At 46.3% G+C, this 23,731-nt stretch overlaps 1 protein-coding gene and 1 long non-coding RNA gene across 8 annotated transcripts in view; one reads left to right on the top strand and one right to left on the bottom strand.

Moving 5' to 3' along the window:
* TPD52L1 (TPD52 like 1) overlaps positions 1 to 17,784 on the top strand; it is a 40,019-nt gene extending 22,235 nt beyond the window's left edge. For 6 of the 7 annotated variants that reach the window (XM_007658007.3, XM_016225782.3, XM_039911186.1 and 3 more), the window contains exons 3-6: positions 1,234 to 1,382; positions 3,543 to 3,644; positions 14,110 to 14,170; positions 17,502 to 17,784. In XM_007658007.3, the coding sequence (XP_007656197.2) occupies positions 1,234 to 1,382; positions 3,543 to 3,644; positions 14,110 to 14,170; positions 17,502 to 17,753 (564 nt within the window). In that variant the 3' untranslated portion in view covers positions 17,754 to 17,784. The remainder of the gene's footprint in view (positions 1 to 1,233; positions 1,383 to 3,542; positions 3,645 to 14,109; positions 14,171 to 17,501) is intronic. The other variant, XM_029057911.2, reaches the window with a different exon arrangement.
* On the bottom strand, positions 17,183 to 22,587 carry LOC114809077. Its single transcript, XR_003756834.1, has 4 exons — positions 22,132 to 22,587; positions 18,318 to 18,479; positions 17,737 to 17,836; positions 17,183 to 17,385 (listed from the first exon to the last, which is right to left on the bottom strand). It is a non-coding gene; the product is annotated as an uncharacterized LOC114809077 (long non-coding RNA).
* Between the last annotated feature and the right edge of the window lie 1,144 nt (positions 22,588 to 23,731).

The raw sequence follows: 23,731 nt of genomic DNA, 5'->3' as shown, positions 1-23,731 counted from the left end.
TGTGCTTGTTACCTCACCTGAAAAAAAAAAAAGGGGGATTAAGGTGTTGAGCCCCTCGTGGAACATGGACTGTGTCCCACCTGACTAGATTGTAACTACCACAGCATTTAGCATTTCAGAGAGGCAGCGTGGCTCCGTGGAAAGAGCCAGGGCTTAGGAGTCAGAGGTCATGGGTTCGAATCCCGGCTCCACCACCTGTCAGCTGTGTGACTTTGGGCAAGTCACTTAACTTCTTGGTGCCTCAATTACCTCATCTGTAAAATGGGGATTAAGACTGTGAGTCTTACGGGGGACAACCTGATTATCCTGTATCTACCCTAGCGCTTAGAACAGTGCTCGGGACATAGTAAGCGCTTAACAAATGCCAACATTATTATTATTATTGTTGTTATTTAGTATAGTGTCTGGCACAAAGTAAGTGTTTAACAAATACTATTTACAAAAGCTAGGATTTGAAGTTGAAATGGCTGTGACAGATTGGAGAAATGGCCCCTCAAAAAAGAGGATAACATTTAACCCTCTAGAGTCCTCTTGAAGGTGGGATTTGAGATATAGACATGCCTTGGGTCCCCAACTGCCCCATCAGCTGGGGTAGAGCCTAGATACCCCCATTCCATGTATCTCAGGGAGATATTTTTCCTTTAGGCATGGCAAAGGTCAAGAACAAAGCTACTTTGCTCTGCAGGGATTTCCATGGCTGGGAAATTTTGAAGTATGGTGAAAGGAAAAAGGTTTAAGGATAATACAATCTGTGGAAGAGAAGGCTGAAAGTAGACCTGACCCAGTGATTGTTTTCAAGGTCATAAAGATGATCATTCATATTTCTCTAACTCTCCAGAGGGATTTGCTTTTAATTGCTACAAAAGAAAGACATGGGGAAAACTATGTAATCCTAAAATAGTTAAAACCTGGAGCAGGTCACCCATAGAAGCAACTATCTATCCTGGACGTCTAAGGGGCTACCGTCAATTGATCGGAGAATGATATTTACTGAGTGCTTACTGTGTGCAGAGCACTACTGAGTGCTTGGGAGATTACAATCCGATAGAGTTGGTAGACACATTCCTGACCTTCAAAGGACTTATGCTCCAACCTGGGAAACCGACACTAAAGTGCACAGTCAGTGAGCTGGGTTTAAAGACCTCTTGAGGTCCCTTCAGCGACCGAGACTCAAGTTATTTTGTATTTTTGAGGGAACTAACGCACACACTCTGGAGTTTCTCCCCTGTGCAGCTTGAGGAAGAGGTATCTACTTTACGCCAAGTTTTATCCGCCAAAGAGAAGCACCGGTTGGAAATCAAGCAGAAGCTTGGAATGACCCTGATGGATGAGCTCAGACAGAACCTCAGCAAGGGCTGGCACGACGTGCAGACCACGTCCGCGTGAGTACTGAGTTGCTCCGATCCGTTTTTCCGGCTGGGGTCAGGCACCGTGTCCCCGTCCTGCTCTCCCACAAGTTTAGTAGAGTGCTCTGCACACAGTAAGTGCTCAATAAATATGACAGTAAATTCATTCATCCCTTCAATAGTATTTATTGAGCGCTTACTATGTGCAGAACACTGTACTCAGCGCTTGGAATGTCCAATTCGGCAACAGATAGAGACAATCCCTGCCCATTGACGGGCTTACAGTCTAATTGGGGGAGACAGACAAAAACAATAGCAATAAATAGAATCAAGGGGATGTACATCTCATTAACAAAATAAATAGGGTAATAAAAATATGTACAAATGAGCGGACAAGCACAGTGCTGAGGGGAGGGGAAGGGAGACGGGGAGGAGCAGAAGGAAGGTGGGGGGAAAAGGAGGCTTAGCTGAGGGGAGGTGAAGGGGGGCAGTAAATGAATGAGTACCCCTAAATGCTATTTTACAGTACAGGGTTAGGCCAATGACCCACCTCACCGAGGATTCTGTCTCTGATGAATCATTGTACTTGTTAAGCACTTATTATGTGCCAAAGCTGTTGTAAGAGCTGGGTAGATACAGATTAATCAGGTTGGACACAATCTCTGTCCCACATGGGGCTCACAGTTTATGTAGGATGGAATAGAATTGAATCCCCAATTTACAGATAGGAATCCAAGACAGAGGCACAAGGTCACACAGAAGACAGGAGGCGGAGCTGGTATTAAAACCCAAATCCTCTATCCTCTATCCACTAGGCCATGCCACTTCTGATCAGGGGACCAAGCAGCTTGGGTTAACTATGTGCTGGTCGCTTTCCTGGACACCCACCCTCATGATTAGGGAAGGACCATCCAACGTCCCCACCTCTCCCCTCAGCAGCCCTCACTTTTCCCAACAGTGATACAGCAGGGACTGCTCATTCCTGCACTTCTCCAAACTCCTCTGAGATTTATTGCAAATCTTCTTCTGTCCAGCTTGCCATGGGAACAAATTCCCTAGGGCTGTGAGGTCTGGTTTCAGTGAGGTCTCAACTTCCAGGTTAAATATTGATAACTCTCAGCAGTAGAATTAGTGAGGTTCATATACTTTGGAAAGTAAAACTCACTGGTCAGCCCCCCAATAGCCACAGTGCCTGTATCCCCGGGTTGACCAGGCCGGCCTCCCTAGTTTCCATAGTTCTTTGAGCCCTAGCAAGGCTAGAGCACGGGCCTGGGAGTCAGAAGGACCTGGGTTCTAATCCTGGCTCCACCACTTGCCTGTTGCGTGTCTGTGGGCAAGTCACTTCACTTCACTGTGCCACTGGTAAAATGGGGATTGAAACTGTGAGCCCCACATGAGACAGGGATTGAGTCCAACTCCATCTGCTTGTATCCACCCCAGGTCTTAGTACAGTGCTTGGCACAAAGTAAGTGCTTAATAAATACCATCACTATTATTATTATTATTCAAAGCAGATAAGCAGTGTGATGGGGCATCTTCAGCTCTGACTTCCTTGTAGTCTTCCTCCTTAATCTTAGGCTAGCGTCTTCACCGGCATTCTGAAACTATGGGCATAGTAGGTTTTGGAAGACTGATTTCACTGTAATGGAGACATCACATGAAATATCATGCTAAGGAAGAAGTGATGGGTTTTGAGGGGTGAGGCCCCTTTGGAGACAGTTTTAGATCCAGTGAAGAGGATGGCAATAGGATAAAATGCCATATTTATCCTCTTAAATCATGAGCGTTCTTTCTATATTTGTTTCTTCTGGCTCCAGAAGAAGGGTGAGAGGCCTCCCTCCTGGGGTTAAGAGATCAGAAGAGTTGAGCGAGTTGTTCCTTGCATGCTAAAGTACACACAGTCCCCTGATATGTCCTTTTTTCCATTAAACACCTTTTCATTCAATGCCCACAGATCTCCAGTAGCATGAACAGACCAGTGTTTGGGAATGTGCTTCCTCCCTAAGAATGCATGTGAATGAATGGTTTCCAATCCATTTCTTTGAACTCCAACCTTCACAGCTGTGGAAGTTCGGCCTGGCATATCAGTACAGAGGCATCCAAAAAAAAAAAAAAGCTGGACAGGCTTAAAGATTGAATGGCAGATTGCTCTGGGGCTCGAATGACTGATTTATGAGGGTTCTTCTTTAATTCCAGCTACAAGAAGACGCACGAAACTCTGAGTCAAGCCGGACTGAAGGCAACTGCGGCTTTAAATAACATGGGGATGGCCATCAGCAGGAAGTTTGGAGATATGAGGTACTGTGAGAAACGGCGATGGAAGGGATGGTTGCGTTGGGGTTAGAGATTGAGGAAGGTGACGTTAGCTGTAATGTGATCGTCTTTTTCTATCACTGCTAGTAGTCTAGACTCTTCTCCCCCGTTAGACTCTTCTCCCTTTCTAGACTGTAAACTCACTGTGGACAGGGAACCTGTATACTAATTCTGTTATATTGTACTCTCCCAATCTGTTAGTTCAATGCTGTGCACATAGTAAGTGCTCAATAATTATGATTGATAGTAATAATGACTTCATTTCTAAGATCACTGGAAAAATAGGTTGTCCAGGGCAACTGTGATGCGTTTGCTACCTACAAGACAGCTTTATCACCTTTTTCAGAATGCTCCCACAGTCTCTGTCCTGAGAGGATATAATAGTCATTTTAGCACCTTGGAAGCCCAATGACTCATTAATTCATTCAATCGTATTTACTGAGCGCTTAATTCATTCAATAGTATTTATTGAGCACTATGTGCAGAACACTGTACTAAGCTCTTGGAATGTACAATTCGGCAACAGATAGAGACAATCCCTGCCCATTGACGGGCTTACAGTCTTAATGTGAACAAGCACTATACTAAGCGCTTGGGACAGTATAATATTACAAAAAACAGACCCATGCCTGCGCACAACAAGCTCACAGTCTAGAGGGGGACTCTAGCAAACAGGGAGGCATTTCCAGACTAGGTGGTCCCTGCTAGTGGAGTCTTAAATACTGTAATTTTATGCTTTGAAGCCAAACAAAAGCCCTTATAATGTTTCAGCATAGTGACTTGGCTTGTTTTCCTAAAATGAGAAACTAGATAAAGAGGGGTCATGACTCCTGCTATTACAGCTACATCTTTTTGTTCTCTCTCTCGCTAGCAATTTTGGATTTTAATGCCAGTAAGTTATACAATGCTCTCTCACTTCAAGAGAACACTACGAAGTGTTCCGCAAATTCCCTTCCCCTCGCTTCAACATTTGAAGTATTTTGACTGACCTGATTAGAGTAATTAAAGACTATTTCAATTTAGCATTAGATAATGTCAGGTCAATCTAGCCTAGGTAATGGCATTTTTAAGTTGTTGGCTGAGAGCACCGTTTTGCTGAATATTCATTCATTCATTCAATAGTATTTATTGAGCGCTTACTATGTGCAGAGCACTGTACTAAGCGCTTGGGATGAACAAGTCGGCAACAGATAGAGACAGTCCCTGCCGTTTGACGGGCTTACAGTCTAATCGGGGGAGACGGACAGACAAGAACAATGGCACTAAACAAGAGAAGACTCGGAATAATGTGGAAGGTGTGGAGGGCTTACTTTGTGTTAAGCATTCGGGTAGATATAATATAGTCAGATCAGACAAGTCTCCATCCCAAATGGGGTGGAAGAAAAGGTATTGAATCCCTAGTTTTCAGTTGAGGAAATGGAGGCAGAGAGATGTGGCTTGCCCAAGGTCACACAGCAATCAGTGGCAGTACTGGGATTAGAACACAGGTCTTGATTATTTTTGGATTTGGGGAACAAACATATTATTGAACTTTACAGTGTTTCCTATGGGAAACCTATAATTTTGTTTAGCACTTTCATTTAATGTACTGCAGTACTCTGCCAACGCCACAGTCATTATAGAATCTTCAGAACTGAGAAGCAAGTTGGTCTGGCAGTCAGAGGACCTGGGTTCTAATCTTCATTCTCCCACTTGTCTGTTCTGTCACCTTGGGCATGACACTTAAACTTCTTTGTACCTCATCTTAAAATTGGGCTGCTTAGCTTGTAGCTACCTCAGTGCTTAGTACAGTACCTGGTCCATAGTAAGCACTTAACAAATACTAATTAAAAACAAAGAAAGAAATATAAAAAGTGCTGGTTGCCCCCTGGACATCCACCCTCCCAGTTAAGGATGAATGATCCGATACCCCTAACCTTTCCAATAGAAGTCCATTCTGGACAACTGCTCCATTCTTTTACACAAAACCCTCTTCATTCAATCATATTCACTGAGCACTTACTGTGTGCAGAGCACTGTACTAAGCACTTGGAAAGTACAATTCAGCAATAGAGAGAGACAATTCCTGCCCACAAAGGAAGCAGCGTGGCTTAGTGGACAGAGCACGGACTTGGGAGTCAGAAGTTGTGGGTTCTAATCCTGGCTCCGCCCACTTGCCAACTGTGTGACTTTGAGCAAGTCATTTAACTTCTCTGTGCCTCAGTTACCTCATCTTTAAAATGGGAATTAAGACTGTGAGCCCCACGAGGGACAACCTGATTACCTTGCATCTATCCCAGTGTTTAGAACATTGCTTGGCACACAGTAAGTGCTTAACAAATAGCATTATTATTATTATTATTAAGGGAGGAGACAGAAATCAAAACAAGTAAACAGGCATCAATATAAATAAATAGAATTATAGATATACATCAAAACAAGTAAATAGGCATTACTATAAATAAATAGAATTATAGATATGTATATATACACGAGTGATGTGGGGAGTGGAGGGTGACTAGAGCAAAAGGAGTGAGTTGAGGCGACGGGGAGGGGGAGCTGAGGAAATGGGGGGCTTAGTTTGGAAAGGCCTCTTGGAGGAGGTGAGCTTTCAGTAGGGCTTTGAAGGGTGGTGGGGGGTGGTGATTGGTGGATTTGAGGAAGGAGGGTATTCCAGGCCAGAGGTAGAACATGGGCCAGAACAGGTGAGAATGAAGCAGTAAGAAGGTAAGAACGAGAGGAGTTTTTGCTTGATGTGAAGGTTGATAGGCAACCACTGAAGGTTTTTGAAGAAGGGGGTGTGCATGCCCAGAACGTTTCTGTAGAAAGATAATAATAATGGTGGTATTTGTTAAGCGCTTACTATGTGCAAAGCACTGTTCTAAGAGCTGGGGGGGATACAAGGTGATCGGGTTGTCCCACATGGGGCTCACACTTTTAATCCCCATTTTCCAGATGAGGTACCTGAGGCACAGAGAAATGAAGTGACTTGCCCACAGTCACCCAGCTGACAAGGGGCAGAGCTGGGATTCGAACCCATGACCTCTGACTTCCAAGCCCGGGCTCTTGCCACTGAGCCACAAAAGATAATCCAGGCAGCAGAGTGAAGTACAGACTGAAGTGGAGAGACAGGAGGTTGAGAGGTCAGAAAGCATGTTGAGACAGTAATCCAGTCGGGATAGAATGAGTAATTGTACTAACATGGTAGCGGTTAGGATGGAGAGGAAAGGGCATCTTTGCAGTTGTTGTGAAGGTGAGATCAGCAGGCTTTGGTGACAGATGGGTTATGTGGAGTGAATGAGAGAGTGGAATCAAGGATGACACCAAGGTTGCGGGCTTGAGGCGGGAAGGATGATAGTGCTGTCCACAGTGATGGGAAAGTCAGGGAAAGGACAGCATTTGGGAGGGAAGATAAGGAGCTCTGTCTTGGGCATGCTGAGTTGTAGGTGGTGGGAGGACATCCCAGTAGAGATGTCCTGGAGGCAGGAGGAGATGCGAGTCTGAAGGAGAGAACAGGGGAGAAGATCTATTTGGGTATAATCCGTGTGGAGATAACAGTTGAAGCCATGGGAGTGAATGAGTTCACCAAGGAAGCAAGTGTAGATGGAGAACAGAAGGGGACCAAGAACTGACCCTCGAGGAACCCCTAAGGTTAGGGGTTGGGAGGGGGAGGAGAAGGCAGCAAAGGAGACGGAATCAATGACCAGAGAGGTAAGAGGAGAACCAGGAGAGGATGGAGTCAGTGAAGCCAAGGTTGGATAATGTATTGAGAAGGGATGGTTGACAGTGTCAAAGGCAGCTGAGAGCTTGAGGAGGATTAGGATGGAGTAGGAGCCGTTGGATTTGGCAAGAAGGAGGTCACTGGTGACCTTTTGAGAGGGCAATTTCAGTGGAGTCGGGGGGTGGAAGCCAGATTGGAGGGGGTCCTGGAGAGAATTGGAGGAGATGAACCTGAGAAAGCGATTGTAGACGACTCGCTCCAGGAGTTTGGAAAGGAAGGATAACTTTGAAGCATTGTCTTCAAAACTCTCCATCACCTTTCCCCCTCCTACTTCTCCTCCCTTCTCCTTCTATATCCCAGCCCTCACACTCTGCTCCTGTGGTGCTAACCTTCTCACTGTGCCTCATTCTCACCTGTCCTACTGTCAACCCCTGGCCCACATCCTACCTCTAGCCTGGAACACCCTCCCTCCTCAAATCCACCAAACAATCACTCTTCCCCCACCCTTCAAAGGAAGGCACACTTCCTCCAAGAGGCCTTCCCAGGCCTCTGCTAGCATTTCTACCCTATACAACTTCAACTGTTGACAAATTCCACGCTTCTCATCTGCTGGATGAAGAAGCCTTTTTGAAGTGCCACCTGTCTGCTATAATTATGACTCAGGTTAAACCAGAAAACACAGGTTGGACCTACAAAAGGGACATAAAACTATTTTAATACAACTTTGGACTGACATCACTAAAGTTCTTAGGCATAGTTGCTGAAGGAAAAATGGGGACGACATTATGGCTCACAATTTTATAATCACGAAATTAACTGTTTAGTCTAAATCAGACTTTAACCCTTCAGAAATATTGTGAGAGCAGAGCCAAGCATTGACTAAAGGCGTTTTCAAGTGCTAGATTTCTTTTGCTACCATTTGATTACTTCTTTATTGTAAGAATGCAGGCTCCTAGCCTTTACTTGGCCTGGTTAACTGAATGTTTAATTCATGTATCTCTATTAGATGCACCACTTAGCTCCACTGCATGATTCCTTAGCATCTGTTCAGTGTTTAGTACAGTGCTCTGCATTCAGTAAGTGCTCAATTAATGACTGATTAGAATTTAGTGGAGGTTGCATGATCTATGTTGGCATATGGTTTTAAGGATCTAATGTGGCCATTTTCCTGATTATCTGTAGGACCAGGAAAGAGGCAGGGCAGAATTCATATAACTGAAATCTGCGTATAATCCAAAAGAACTCACTGTAGCCGACGGTTTCAACCTTGCCCCAAACTAAACCCCATGTCTCTAGAGCAACTGACCAGTAGCCAAATGAACACATTTGAGTTTCTCATTCATTCAATCGTATTTATTGAGTACTTACTGTGTGCAGAGCACTGTACAAAGTGTTGGAAAGTACAATTCAGCAATAGAGACAAACCCTGCCCACAATGGGCTTACAATCTAGAAGGGGGGAGACGGACATCAAAACAAGTAAACAGGCATCAATAGCATCAATATAAATAAATAGAATTATAGCTATAAACACACAAAAGCAAGTAAACGGGCATTCATGTAAAGAAATAGAATTATAGATATGTACATATATATTCACAAGTGCTGTGGGGCAGGGTTGGGGGTTAGAGCAAAGGGAGTGAGTCAGGGTGATGGGGAAGGGCAGCGTAGCTCAGTGGAAAGAGCCTGGGCTTGGGAGTCATAGCTCATGGGTTCGAATCCCAGCTCCGCCGCTTGTCAGCTGTGTGACCTTGGGCAAGTCACTTAACTTCTCTGTGTCTCAGTGACCTCATCTGTAAAATGGGGATTAAGATTGTGAGCCTCATGTGGGACAACCTGATGACCCTGTATCTCCCCCAGCGCTTAGAACAGTGCTCTGCACATAGTAAGCGCTTAACAAATACCAACATTATTAAAAGGAGGGTTTACCTTGGAGAAGGTGAGCCTTCAGTAGGGCTTTGAAGGGCAGCAGGGAGGTGCTGGAGGGAATTGTGATAGGCGGATTTGAGGACAGAGGACATTCCAGGCCAGAGGTAGGATGCGAGCCAGGGGTCGACGGTGGGACAGGAGAGAAGGAGGCACAGTGAGAAAGTTAGCAGCAGAGGAGTGGAGAGTGTGGGCTGAGATGTATGAGAGAAGAGAGGTGAGGTAGGAGGGGCAAGGTGATGGAGAGCTTTGATGCCAATAGTGAGGAGTTTTTGCTTGATACAGAGGTTGATAAGCAACCACCGGAAACTTCTGAGGAGGGAGGTGACATGGCCAGAATGTTTCTTGGCCTCTCCGTGTCCCTACCTCCTCCGAGTGGAGGGCCTGTCAAGCGGTTGGCAGGAGGCCTGAATCATTTGAAGATTGGATGATCCAGCCTGTAGTGGTTACTCAAAAATGAGCTCTCTCAGACTCTCTACACCTCAAGCAAGGCTAGTCAAGCAATGGTATTTTTGGAGCACTCACTGTACACAAAGTACGGTACTAAGTGCTTGGGAGAGTACAGTACAAGAGAGTTGGTGGACACGTTCTCTGACCACGAAGAGTTTACAGAGTAGAGAATAATTTTGATATTTAAGTGCTTACTATGTGTCAAGCACTGGACAGTTGGATAGTTAATCAGGTCAAACGCAATCCCTGTTCCAAATAGCATTCAGAGTAAAAAAGTAGGAGGGAGCGCTGGTATTTGTTCCATTGTACAGATAAGGAAACTGAGACACAGGGAAGTGAAGTGGCTTGCCCAAGATCACAGAGCAGACAAATGATGGGGCTGGAATTAGGACCCAGGTCCTCTGACTACCAAACCCGTGTTCTCTCCGCTATGACAGGATCAGTCACGGATAACAAATGGAGCTTCTAAACGTGGGATAAGGGGGAAGGGAGGAGCTTCCCTCTGCCTGCTATACTCTTGGGGACTCAGGAAGAAGGGGTGGTGGGGAGTTTCATGGTTTCTTCCAATGGGTCTAATTAACTCTACTGCTCTCCTTTCCCTATGCTGCTACCCCTGTAAGTCACACTCCATAGGGTTAGGTGCTTCATTGTGTGTTTGGTCTTCCTAGGGGAGTTGAGGGTGGGGAACTAATTAGCCCAAGATGATGGGCTGGAGTCCCATTCCTGTTCCCACTAGGCCTCTTAGGATTTCTTCTGTAGATACTTGCATCAGTTCTGTTCCTGTTCAAGACTTCTGGGTCAGGGCACTTTAGTCCTAGATCATAGTTTCCTTAAAAATAAGATTTTGAGGTTTGGTTCAGGTTTGAAGATAAGATCGCTTTCATGCATAATCTTGTTTTTGTGCAGTCTTTGAGAAAGCACCTGGGAATAGAACCAAAAATCTGTATGGCTAATGTCCTCTGAAATAGTCAAAATGTTTCCTTTTGGAAAAGGAGTGTGTGTGGTGTGGTTTTGTTTGGCGTGTCCCAATCTATCTTGTGTTCTTCATTACCTCATTCAGGGTTGGTGGAAAAGGCTGCCATCATTCATCCTTTGCTTATATGGATTTGGAGGGCGGGGTGGGGCTATCCCTTGCTTATATGGATTTGGAGTGCGGGTTGGGGCTACTAAAAGAGCCTTTTAACAGTGCTTATCCTGGTGGCATTCTTTTTTCTTGAATGGAATACTGGGTCGGCTAATTACTTTTTGTCATGATTTCACTCCTCTGGTGCTAACCTTCTCACTGTTCCTCGTTCTCACCTGTCCCACCGTAGACCCCTGGCCCATGTCCTACCTCTGGCCTGAATGGCCTCCCTCCTCAAATCCTCCTAACAATCACACTTCCCTCCCTTCAAAGCCCTACTGTTTCCTCAGTGCCCAGGGAAACACACAGCTCTTTGCAGAAGGTTGAACCTCTCTCCTCACCCCTAGGATCCTGCCCGATGTTCTCTATGGCACTTGGTTCTGGGATTCTGCTGTCTTCCCTATCTCCTTCCTCACAACTCTGAACCCACTGGAGTGGAATTGAGGTTGTCTCCAGAATCAAGACAAATTCGTGTTTGGGGGTGGCATCCATCCTGACCTCATTGGCTCTTTTAATCTTTTTTTGATAGTCCCAAAACCCTAATCCAGCTTGTTCTCCCTCACTCAACCTTGGGAAGTCCCTGCCTCACAATGAGAAGTTGATACCTCTTTGGCTTTTCCTAGTTTCCCCTTTGCCCCTATGAGCTGAAGGCTGGTCTCAGCCTCAGGTGCTAGTCTAGGGCCCATTGGCCTGGAATAGTTGGGCTACTCGATCAATCAGTGTTATTTGAGTGCTGTGTCCGTAATGAACACTTGGGAGAGTACACATAAAGTAGGTAGATATGTTCCCTGCCCACAGTGAGCTTAGAGAAGCGGTGTGGCTCAGTGGAAAGAGCACAGGCTTTGGAGTCAGAGGTCATGAGTTCGAATCCCGGCTCTGCCACTTGTCAGCTGTGTGACTGTGGGCAAGTCACTTCACTTCTCGGTGCCTCAGTTACCTCATCTGTAAAATGGGGATGAAGACTGTGAGCCCCACGTGGGACAACCTGATTCCCCTTTGTCTACCCCAGCGCTTAGAACAGTGCTCTGCACATAGTAAGCGCTTAACAAATACCAACATTATTATTATGTAGTCAGAACATTATTATTACAGTCTAGAAGACGAGCACTCACTGTTCACCTCCCCTATCTCCGCTCATCCAGGCTGTCTGGTAAGGACGTGAGGCCCTGTGAAAAGCATGGAGTTGGGCCACTCCTAGGAGCTGGAGGGACAGTGCAGATTGGATGTTGCTTATTGTTTTTTGGTACCCTCTCAAGCGCTTAGTACAGTGCTTTGCACACAGTAGGTGCTCAATAAATACGATTGAATGAATGAATGGCAATAGGCTTTTTAACTTGGGTCGTTTGTGCTACAGACCAAATGTTCATGGAGAAAGGCTCTGAGTTGGAGCCTGAATAGTCTCAGGATTCTGGTGTCTAGTGTGGTCCTGGAACACGGCATGCTGGAACTCGGAGAACCTGTCTGTTGTGTCTGTAGTGAAAGGCATATTTGATTGTTGTCCATTTCTGCAGATCCAGAATGGTCTCTTTGACGTTTGGCCAGAGTCCCTCATTTGGGCATAAATGATCACTCTTGGTGTAAATTGTTAATTGAAACTTGGTTTTCACAGTGCCGCCGCCTTTTTCTCTCCTCCCAATTACTTTTGTTCTGAAGTTTCTCTGTCTGCCACTCCATAAGTATGCCTGCTATGAGGCATTTCACATTGCCCGCAAAATCCACATCTGTGCTGTTACGGTTGGGTTGTTACTGATTATGACCCCATGCCAGGGAAGAGTGAGGTTATTTTTCATCTTGTTTCTAAACAAACTCAGTTGATAAGCCTGGCAAAATTGTGTAGGTGTCAACTGAAGGAAGTGTTTTGGAAGTCTGCAGCTGAATTCCTTTTTTAATAGCAGTAAGTACCAGGCTCAGTGAAATTACCTCCTGAAAAGTTTTCAAGATTTTGTGATGTGTGGTTTGTATTTTTAGGTAGATTGAAGCAACATGGTCTAGTGGATAGAATACAGGCCTGGGAGTCAGAAGGTCCTGGGTTCTAATCTCAACTCCTCCACTTATCTGCGATCCTGGGCAAGTCACTTCACTCCTCTGTGCCTCAGTTACCTCATCTGTAAAATGGGCGTCAAGACTGTGCGCTCAATATGGGACAGGGACTCTGTCCAACCTGATTAACTTGTCTTTACAGCAGTGGTTTTTTATTTTTTTTTCCAGAGGTATGCCTACATTCTTTTACTACTATTATATCTACTAATAGTGACAAGCCCTGATTTTACCACTGGGGTAGATACAAGGTTATCAGGTTGGACACAACCCCTCTCATGCATGGGCCTCAGAGTCTAGGTAGGATGGCGTAAAAATGATTATGGTACTTATTAAGCGCTTACTAGCTGTCAACCACTGTTCTAAGTGCCAGATAGGATTTAATCCCCATTTTATAGATGAGGAAACAGAGGAACAGAGATGTTAAATGACTTGCCTAATGTCACACAGCTGACTAGTGAGAAGCAGCGTGGCTCAGTGGAAAGAGTACGGGCTTGGGAGTCAGAGGTTGTTGGTTCTAATCCCGGCTTTGCCGCTGGCCAGCTGTGTGACTTTGGGCAAGTCACTTAACTTCTCTGTGCCTCAGTTACCTCATCTGTAAAATGGGGATTAAAACTGTGAGCCCCACTTGGGACAACCTGATCACCTTGTAACCCCCAGCGCTTAGAACAGTGCTTTGCACATAGTAAGCGTTTAACGAATACCACCATTTATTTTTAGTGGCAGAGCAAGGTTTAGAACCCAGCTCCTCTGACTCCCAGGCCCACGCCCTTTCCACTAGGCCATGCTGCATCTCACATCGCCTCCCACAAAGAACAGTGGGGATTCTGAATGAGCAATCAGGTCCCCTTCACAGCAGCCTTGATACTGCTCAGAGACAGGCTGGGCCGCCCCCTCCCCATGCCCCTGGTGACAGAAATGGACTTCGGTGGGACAGACACTAAGGTAGAAAGTGTTTTGAGGAGTGTCCACCCTCGCACCAGGGACCATGTTTTCAATAGATGTCAGCCCAAAAAGCAGGCTTCCCAGGTCAGAGCCGCTCAATTGGGCTGACGGGAGGAGAGGCCGAAGAGCCTTTTAAAACCCAGCTAGGGGTTTCCTCTCTCCACCGGCCTCATGGGCCTCCTCGGTCCAGCCAACCACTCATCCCCCGGGACTAGGAGCGCTGGGGGCTGAAGCTGACTTTTCTCTCTTGTTTTGTTGTTGTTGTTTTAGGAATTCTCCTACTTTCAAATCATTTGAGGAAAGGGTTGAGACCACTGTCACAAGCCTTAAGGTACAGGTTAAGAGTTATATTTCTTGAATGAGCCTGTGGCAAGTGTGAAAACGAAAGAAAAAAAAAATGAATATGCACAAATGTCTGCCCGGTCTGATGGCTGCCTGTAGCTGTTGATGGGCACTGATAAATCAGTGTGGCAGCTGTTCCTTCTGAATTACCCCTTGCTTAATTCCTCTCTACTGGGGAATGGCGTGCTTTATTCCTTTTTATTGGGGAATGGCAATAACTGTCCCTTTGAGACCCTTACCTCGGAGCTGAGACCCCACCAGAGGCCACATGCCCACCCTTTGTTTTCCTAATGATGGGGGAGGAGAGGCATGGATTCCAGTAAGATGTGGGAGAATTTGGTTTTAGCAGCTGCCTGCAACCCCCGCCTGGTCTCTAAAATGGTGGCTAAGGCCTCCAAACTGAAATCAGCCCAGTTGCAGCTCACCCTGCTGGGACTCTGAGCTGTGGTTAGGGATGTAAAGTTATCCAGAAAACGTGTCCATTCTGGGTCCCGTCCCCCTCAGCTGCCTTTGAAATTCCCTAATTGAGATTTTTCCCTCTATGACCTGAGAAGCCCAGATTTGAGTACTGAGGGATGTAGCCTAATGGTGGTGATCGACCAATCAATGGTATTTACTGAGTGCTTTCCGTAGACAGAGCACCATAGTAAGCCCTTGGGGGAGTTATAACACAATAGGGTTGGAAGACACACTCCCTGCCCACAAAGAGCCTAGATTCTAGAGGGAATGGTGAAGAAGTCTTTACACCAGAGCCATCTCCTTATCCCACACCCCACTCCCACCAGGGACCCGGCCGAGAGACCCACCTGGCTTTAGTCGGAAGTGTATGGCAATGCTGTTTGACCATTGGCTTTGGGGCACTGCCCACTGCCCTCTTACCATCCAGTGGTTTAGTAAATGTAAACAAACAGCTCCGTTTGCCACTCACCTTCCTCTTCATCCATGGGACAGTGTTGGAACCCCCTAAAAGGTGTACAGGACTATGCTCCGACCCACCGGCTCACTCGGCCCACAAGGGACCAGAGATGGAAGATGGACACTGCCAATGTCACGGTAATACCAAGGCCGGGATTGACCAGCACCTTTACTTACTGTGGGCGGAGGGGACTATGGATCCCAAGCTCTCAAAGACAGCTGCTGTGAGGGATATTGAGTTCTGGTCCAGGAGAAGATAGACTGGATAGGTTCCCATCAGATGAAAGGAATACCAAGAATCAAAAGGTAACTTATGATCGTCCTGTTTTCATTGCATTAGCATGGGGAGTCTTCCCTCTCTCCGTTCACCTACCAATCAACCAATGGTACTTACCGAGCGCTTAGCAGAGCAGACCAGATGAATTAAACCATTCTCCCAGACTCTGGGGCCAGAAAGAAGCTTTAGAGGGGAAACTCACTCAGTCAATGGTATTTACTGAGTGTTTATGGTGTGCAGAGCACTATACTAAGCACGTAGGAGGAATACAATATGACAGAGTTGGTAGACATGTTCCCTGCCCACAACCCTTCCAGACTAGTATCTCTCAAATATCACAGATGTCTGTGAAAGGAGAAGCAGCACAGTCTAATGAATAGAACATGGGGCAGGGAGTCAGAAGGACCCAAGTTCTCATCCCAGCTCTGCTGCTCGTCTGCCGTGTGACCTATGGAAAATCACTTCACATCTCTGTGCTTTACTTCATCTGTAAAATGGGGATTAAGACTGTGAGCCCCACGTGGGACATGGACAACTTTGTATCTACCCGAGCACTTTGTATAATGCCTGACAGAGTAAGCACTTAAATACAATAACAAAAAAGATACACTTCAAGCTTCCACCAGAATCCACTCTAATGCTTTGCCAATGTCCTTTGTCAGCAAATTTTCACTCACAGCTGACCTCCAAACAGCGTATTGTAGTTTACCCATGTCATCTTCTGGCCTTGGTGGTAATGGGGAATATATTTAGGTAGATATCCTCTGGGCAACTCATCTAACATTTGACAATTCCCATAAAATTGTCCCTGTGGTCATCTTCTCTTTTTCAGAGGAAACCGTCCAAATGACTTTAGCCTCTCTTCACCTTGCTTTCCAAAATAGGGATAATCTTTCTTGCTTTCTTCAGGGATCTTCTTTAAAGGTTCTATAAATTCTGATGGCCAGGGGCTACTAAGAACAATGGTTATCAGGTAATGCTTGCAAATACTGGGGACTTTATCCTTATGTATTGTGGAATTCAACTTGCCATTTCAAATCTCTAAGTTTAGCTAATATTATCTAATATTGTTCTCAGCACTTATAGTTTGAGGACCAGTTTTAATTTTCCTAAGCCCTTTCACACCAATAACCTCATTTTATCCTCACATCAGCAAGGTCTACTGCAAGAATCCGGAGCCTGGAGTCAGGAGTTTTAGCATCAGGAAAAATTGCTGAACTACTCTGAGCCTGTTTCTTCATTAGTAAAATGGGACTAATACCTGGCTCTTCCTACCTCACAGGGATGTAGAGTGGGTAAAATAATTGGCATCAAGGTACTTTTACTCAATAAATGCTATACAAATTTAAACTGTTTTTTGTGGCGAGGTGAGCTTGGAACCCACAGTTTAGGTCGTGAGCACAAAATGTCCATTTGGGACCCTGAGAAAAATAGAAAACATCAGCTTGTCTAGTTTTGGTAGACTTTCACTGGGCCATGACTGAGCGTGGAAAGCCTAGGAAGTCAGGATCAGTAAACTTCACTGGGGGATGGAGGTTTTAATCGTTAAGAAAAAACGTCCATCACAGCATCCTCAGAGTTGTCGAAGGTAATAATAATGTTGGTATTTGTTAAGCGCTTACTATGTGCCGAGCACTGTTCTAAGCGCTGGGGTAGACATAGGGGAATCAGGTTGTCCCACGTGGGGCTCACAGTCTTAATCCCCATTTTACAGATGAGGGAACTGAGGCACAGAGAAGTTAAGTGACTTGCCCACAGTCACACAGCCGACAAGTGGCAGAGCTGGGATTCGAACTCATGAGTCCTAACTCCAAAGCCCGTGCTCTTTCCACCGAGCCACGCTGCTTTTAGGGCAATGGGGTGAGCAGCCCAGTTTTCTAGCCCAGCCAGTGGGCCCCAAGGAGGCTGGGAGTCACGGTGTGATGAGTTACCCACTTGAATGTTGAACTACTTGTATCCACCATCAGATGGTCCCAAGAAAGCAGCCGATCATCTAGATGACTTTTCAGTTTCTGTTAAAAAAAAAAAAAAAAAAAAAAAAATCAGGCTGCGCTGAAAATTTGAGAAAACTAGCAGGTGGCAGTAAACTGAATTATTGTTTCATTTTTCTCTCCCTGTCCCGTTTCAGATGAAGGTAGGAGGGGCCGGTGGCAGCAGCGGGGGCAGTTTTGAAGAGGTGCTCAGCTCCACAGCTCAAGCCAGCTCGCTGAGCTCTGCTCCGTCTGCCCGGTTTCCGGAACAGAGAGCATCAGTGCTGGACCAGGAGCCCACGGGCCAATGGACGCCCTTCCAGCAGCCGACATCTGATCCGCTCCTCGTGGCCGACACCCCCTTTGGGTACAAGAGAGGAGGCTGGTACTCACCGCCAGGAGGGTCGTGAGTCTCCTTAAACTGGCCTCTGAGGAGGGTTGTTTGTGTCTCCAAGCTCTTTGTGTTTGCGCCGGACCTTTTCTTGCGCCGCACCTGCAGGGTGCAAGAAGCAGGCGCCATCTGACACTCTGGGAATGTCCCAGTGGCTCTGGCCCCCAGCTGATGTCACTGCGCAGAACATTTTCCCAACTTCTGCCCTTCGGGATCTGCTGCGGATGCTGGGTTTGACCCCTTCTCCCCTCCCGGTGATTGGCACGGAGCCCACAGGTCGCTGGACACCCTCCCGTCGCTAAGTATCCCGGTTATTCGTTGGTTGTGCCCAGATGGGTCCGCTCAGGCCCAAATGCTGAGCAGTTGCCAGTTTCTGGTGGAAAGTCTCACCTGAGAGACTTGATTCCAATACTCCAGTTCCCCCTAACTGCAGACCTGGCTGGAAAAACCATGATTTGAAAAATAGTTGATAAAAAATATTTGAGAACATGTAGTTCTAACCCACAGAGATACCAAGCCTCAGCTTCACTCTCAACCTGGCCCGAAGGAGTCAATCAGTCAATCATATTTACTGAACACTTACTTTATGCAGAGCACAGTGCTAAGTGTGCAGTCCTGAGCAGCAATGGTTCTCTTGGGGAAAGGGCTCCCATTGTGAGGCACCCCTTTCTTTCTCTTCCCCAGTACGAGGACACAGTTTTCAATGAAACAACATTGGGGCAGAAGTGAAGTCTCTGAACAGGCACTAAACCAGAACAAACAAAACAAACCAAGGAATAAACTTTGAAAATAAATTTACCAGATAGAACCCAATAGATTATCTGTAGCTACTGCAAGTGAGAAGCATGTATGAATTGATTAGCAGCCAAGAACTCCTTTTCACCACACTCAGCATGATAAATTCCCTTGCATCAGTGGTGAAAAGAGCAGTTATTTCGATTTCTTGCTATTCTTATATTATCCAACATATAAATCATCTGAGTTTCCCCACTCCCTTCCAGCAATATATTTTGCCCTGCCCAACCCAGAAGACAAAGACTCCATCCCTAAAATCCAGTTGGCTTTCACATCATTGTAACTCTGCTCAAATGAGCTTTAAATGATCTTGCTGGGAGCTAAAGTTTCTGAAAGGCTGTTCAGTTTCTCCTCCCATTTTATTTCAGAATTCAGCAACCTTGTGGAACTCTCCTCATGCACTAACCCCATAAAGAGCCTCGACAGCTGGCTGGGTGAAGAGGAGCATTGTTGAAGGCTGCAGAGAATACTTTAAAGATCCGCATTTGCCTACAAAATGATGGGTCAGGCGTAGCTGCTATACTGGTTTCGTTGGGGGCAAAATGACCATTTCTGGCCTCTGTGGGTGATGGAGGTGGGGGTCATAGGGCCACTGAAATTCACTAGTGACAAACTGGGGAAATCTGGTAAGTTACTGGGGGGGGCACAAGCCTGTGTTGACTGACAAAACAAGAGATTTCAACTGATCCTGTTTCTGAAGTGGTGTGAGCATCAGGACTTTATATTTAAACCTCCAGCCAAGTAAACTCACCCATCTTTCTTCCTGTCACATCTTATATTAGCCCCGTCAAAATGAGTGACCGACTGTGATGGCACTGCTGACCCCAGAGGGCCAGCATCACCCCTTGAATTTGATCAGGAACCACTGAAAGCAGAGGGGACGAGAGGCATCGTATCACACGCTGGGCCCACGATGGGAGCTGAGGCTAGGATCTGAACTGCTGTTTTCCTTCCCCGCTTATTTCTCCAAAGAAATCCTCTCTCCCTAAAACCTTGCACGGAGATAAACCTGAAAGGGAATGATTAATCACACAGCTAGCCCCATGCTTCCTCACACTAGGGGGTGAAGGAGGCACAGCGAGGATTAAGATCCCACTGCATGAGGCTCTGTTGATACAAATTCTAAGTGACTCCCAGTGTGCAATCCAAATTTCTATCGGTGATTAAATGTTCAGACAAACTGTGTTCCCTTGACTGCTCTGTTTCCAACCCTTGCAGCAGAACGACCACATCCTCTGCCCTTATTTCCAACTCAATCCCACAGGGCACTGAGCTGCGCTCCAGGAGAGGGGAACCTAAAATGCTTGACCAGTCAATACAATAAGTCAAGTATGAATACTCATCCGTTAGACTTGGTTGGGCAGGAAACGTGTCCACCAACTCCGTTGCACTGTATTCTCCCAAGCACATAGTTCAGTGCATGCCTGCTCAATAAATTCCTGTGCTTGATGAATTGAGTAAATTCTGAACAAATTACACTCTGCCCCAGTCCGATTCCTCCCCTTCTAGACTGTAAGCTCATTTTGGGATGGGAATGTGTCTGTTATATTGCACTCTCCCAAGTGCTTAGTTCAGTGCTCTGCACACATTAAGTGCTCAATAAATACAATTGAATGACTGACTGACTCACCTCTCCAACAGCTGGTAAACAGTAGAACCTGTCTGCTGACAACGCGGAGATCATCTCCTGAACCCTTGAATGTGTGAGGACTCAAAGACCCAGGGATTGAGCTGGAGCCTGTGCCTGCAGTGGAATTCCCAATGTCCTTGGCCTGTTTCCCACTGAGACACACGTGTCCTAGGGGATAGAGCTCGGGCCTGGGAATCAGAAGGACGTGGGCTCTAATCCCAACTCCTCCACTTGTCTACCGTATTGACCTCGGGCAAGTAACTTCACTTTTCTAGACCTCAGTTTCCTCATCTGTAAAACGGGGATTAAGGCTGTGAGCCCCATCTGAGACAGGGACTATGTCTAACCTGATTTGCTTGTAACCACCCCAGCGCTTAGTACAGTGCTTGTCACATAGTAAGCACTTAACAAATACCACAATTATTATTATTAAAGAGGATTTTCTACTGGCCCTGAGCCTGAAAGAAATGGTGGTCTTCACCACCCTATAAGTACAGGCTGGGTCTTAGGATGTCCTGGATCAAACCAGTAATTAATTGTTCTTCTCTGCGAAGATTATGCCTCAAATGAAAGACTCCAAATACTTCTGCTTGGGACTCTCGGTTCATCATAATCATTCTCGGCATGTCAATCACTCCCTCTCTTTCTCATCTTTTTAGTGGTTATGGATTTACTACGAAAAGCAGCATTGCCTAGTGGATAAGAGCATGGGCCTGGGAGTCAGACAGACCTGGGTTCTACTTCCAGCTCTGCCACATGACTGCTGTGTAACCTGGAGCAAGTCACTTCATTTCTTTGGGTCTCAGTCACCTCATCTGTAAAATGAGGATTAAGACTGTGAGCCCCATGTGGGACATGGACTGTATCTAACCTGCTGTGCTTGGATCCACCTTAGTGCTTAGAACAGTGCCCGGCACATAGTAAGCGCTTAACAAATGTCACAACGATTATTATTATTGTAATTACTGGTCCCCCTGCATCTAGCATATCACTGCTCACACTCTTTTAACTATTTCATTAAGTCCACTGTCTTCCCTAGTAAAGGACAAAGGTCACATTTCACTTCTGTTTGTCTGGCCTGGGCTCAGCACATTATTTTTTTTGTTTTTATGGTATTGTTAAGCGCTTACTACATGACAGGTCCTGGTCTAAGCACCTGGGTTGAAACAAGTTAATTAGGTTGGTCATAGACTGTGAGTCCCATGTGGTACAGGGACTAAGTAGGAGGGAGAACAGGTATTTAATCCCCATTTTACAATTGAGGAAACAGGCACAGAAAAGTTAAGTGACTTGCCCAAGTTTGCCCAGCTGGCAAATGGCAGAGCTGGGATTAGAACTCAAGTCCTCTGTTGGGTCAGAGGACAGGGAAGGAGAGGGGCTAGCTGGAGTGCCTAGCTCCCACTCAGAGCTCATGGGAGGGAAAATTCCAAGGCTCAGACCTCTGGACTCTCTCTCTGCTTTCGTATCCCCCAGTGGGAAGTGGGGATTAATTCCAGGGAGTCACTGCCCTCCCACCCCAATTACTCCCACTCCGGGGAGGAGCAGTGAAGTGGATCCACAGAGGATTCTAATCCCTGTGTGGCCTCGAGCAAGTTACTTCACTTCTCTGTGCCTCAGTTACCTCATCTGTAACTGTATCATGATCTGTAACTAGATGAGGTAAAATGGGGATATGGAATGTGTCCAATTTGGTTACCTTGTATCTACCTCAGCATCCAGAACAGTGCCCGACACATAGTAAGCACTTAACAAATACCATAAAACAAAAAGGAGGTACATGTCAGTGACTGCTGTGACCTCGGGGTCCGGGAAGCTCAGCCCTCCCTGTCCAAGCAGAAAATCTTGCTCAAATGGGCTGCCCCAGACTCCACTTAGAAATTGGGATTTCTGACCCACTGGGACAAGCACTGTGGGTGGGCTTTGAGCCTGGTGTTCCAGCCAGAGAGGAGTTGAGTTCTACGGAAGGACTCACCCAGTGACAATCTGGTCCGAAGAGTTTCACATCCCATGATGTTACGTGCCCTCCTCCTTCCGATAGGTCAGTCTGCAGATGTGACTGATGTCGACGGGCTGCCGTTCCAAGCGGCTGAGATGTGCTGGCCTTTTCCTGAACCACGTTCCGACAGGGTCATGCCTAAGGAGTTCAGTTCCTGTTGCTCTGACAGGACCTAGGCCCAAAACAAAAACGTTCAGTCCCCATTGTGTCCTGTCACCTCCTGCAGCAGACTTCCTCCTCGTGAGGGCCGGAGGGATGGGGAATCGGACAGGAAAACCTGGCAGGGGCAGGAAGATGTGTGATGCGGATGTCCTTGCTCTCCACTTGGAGAGACCGGCCCTCCCCGAGGAATGGACACTACCTTCTACAAAAACCATTCAGGCCATGTTTCCTCACTCCTCAAGAAATCCCAATGGTTGCCTATCCACCTCTCCATCAGATAAAAACTCCTCACCGCTAGCTTTAAAGCAGTCAATTGTCTTGTCCCCTCCTACCTCACCTCACTATTCTCCTACTACAACGTAGCCGGCACACTTGGCTCCTCTAATGCCAACTTCAGTGTACCTTGTTCTCGTCTATCTCGACGCCAACAACTCACCTACGTCCTGCCCCTGGCAGGGAAAGCCCTCACTCCGCAAATCCAACAATTCCTCTCCCCCTTTCAAAGCCTTATCGAAGTCACATCTCCTCCAAAAGGTCCCCGACTTCTTCCTCTCCCTTCTGCGTCACCCTCCCCTGCTCCCTTCATTCATCCCCCCTCCCAGCCCCACAGCGCTCATGTACATATCTGTCATTTATTTATATTATCTGTCTCCCCTTCTAGACTGTAAGCTCACTGTGGGCAGGAAATGTGTCTGTTATATTTTACTCTCAAGTGCTTACTACAGTGCTCTGCAGACAGTAAGCACTCAAAAAATATAACTGAATGAACACTGCCCCACCCTGGGGAAGCAACCATTGCCCGATAAGGGCCGGGGCTGGTCAAAGAGTCAGTCCCAAGCTGGACAGCAGCTAATTAAGAGACATAAATTCCTCGTGAGTAGAGAACATGTCTACTGACTCTAAGTACTGCACTCTCCTAAACGCTTATTACAGAAGTAGTGGGACCTAATGGAGAGAGCACGGGCCTGGGAGTCACAAGGACCTGGGTTTTAATCCTGACTCCACCACATGTTTGCTGTGTGACCTGGGGCGATCACTTCACTTCTCTGTGCCTCAGTTACCTCATCTGGAAAATGGGGATTGAGACTTTGAGGCCTATGTGGGACAGGGACTCTGTCCACCTGATCATCTTGTATTTAACCCAGTACTTAGTACAGCGCATGCCACATAGTAAACACTTAAACACAATTATTAGTAGTAGTAATAAGTACTTAGTAATAGCAGTAGAAAGTGCAGAGAAGCAGAGTGGCCTAGTGGATAGAGCACAAGCTTGGGAATCAGAAGGACGTGGGTTCATTCATTCAATCATATTTATTGAGCACTTACTGTATGCAGAGCACTGTACTAAATACTTGGGAAAGTACAATATAACAATAAACAGTGACATTGAGAAAGTACAATACACAGTGACATT

This window comes from Ornithorhynchus anatinus, chromosome 2 (assembly GCF_004115215.2).
Source record: "Ornithorhynchus anatinus isolate Pmale09 chromosome 2, mOrnAna1.pri.v4, whole genome shotgun sequence".
Taxonomy (NCBI): Eukaryota; Metazoa; Chordata; class Mammalia; order Monotremata; family Ornithorhynchidae; genus Ornithorhynchus; species Ornithorhynchus anatinus.
This window is presented reverse-complemented; position numbering and strand designations above follow the sequence as displayed.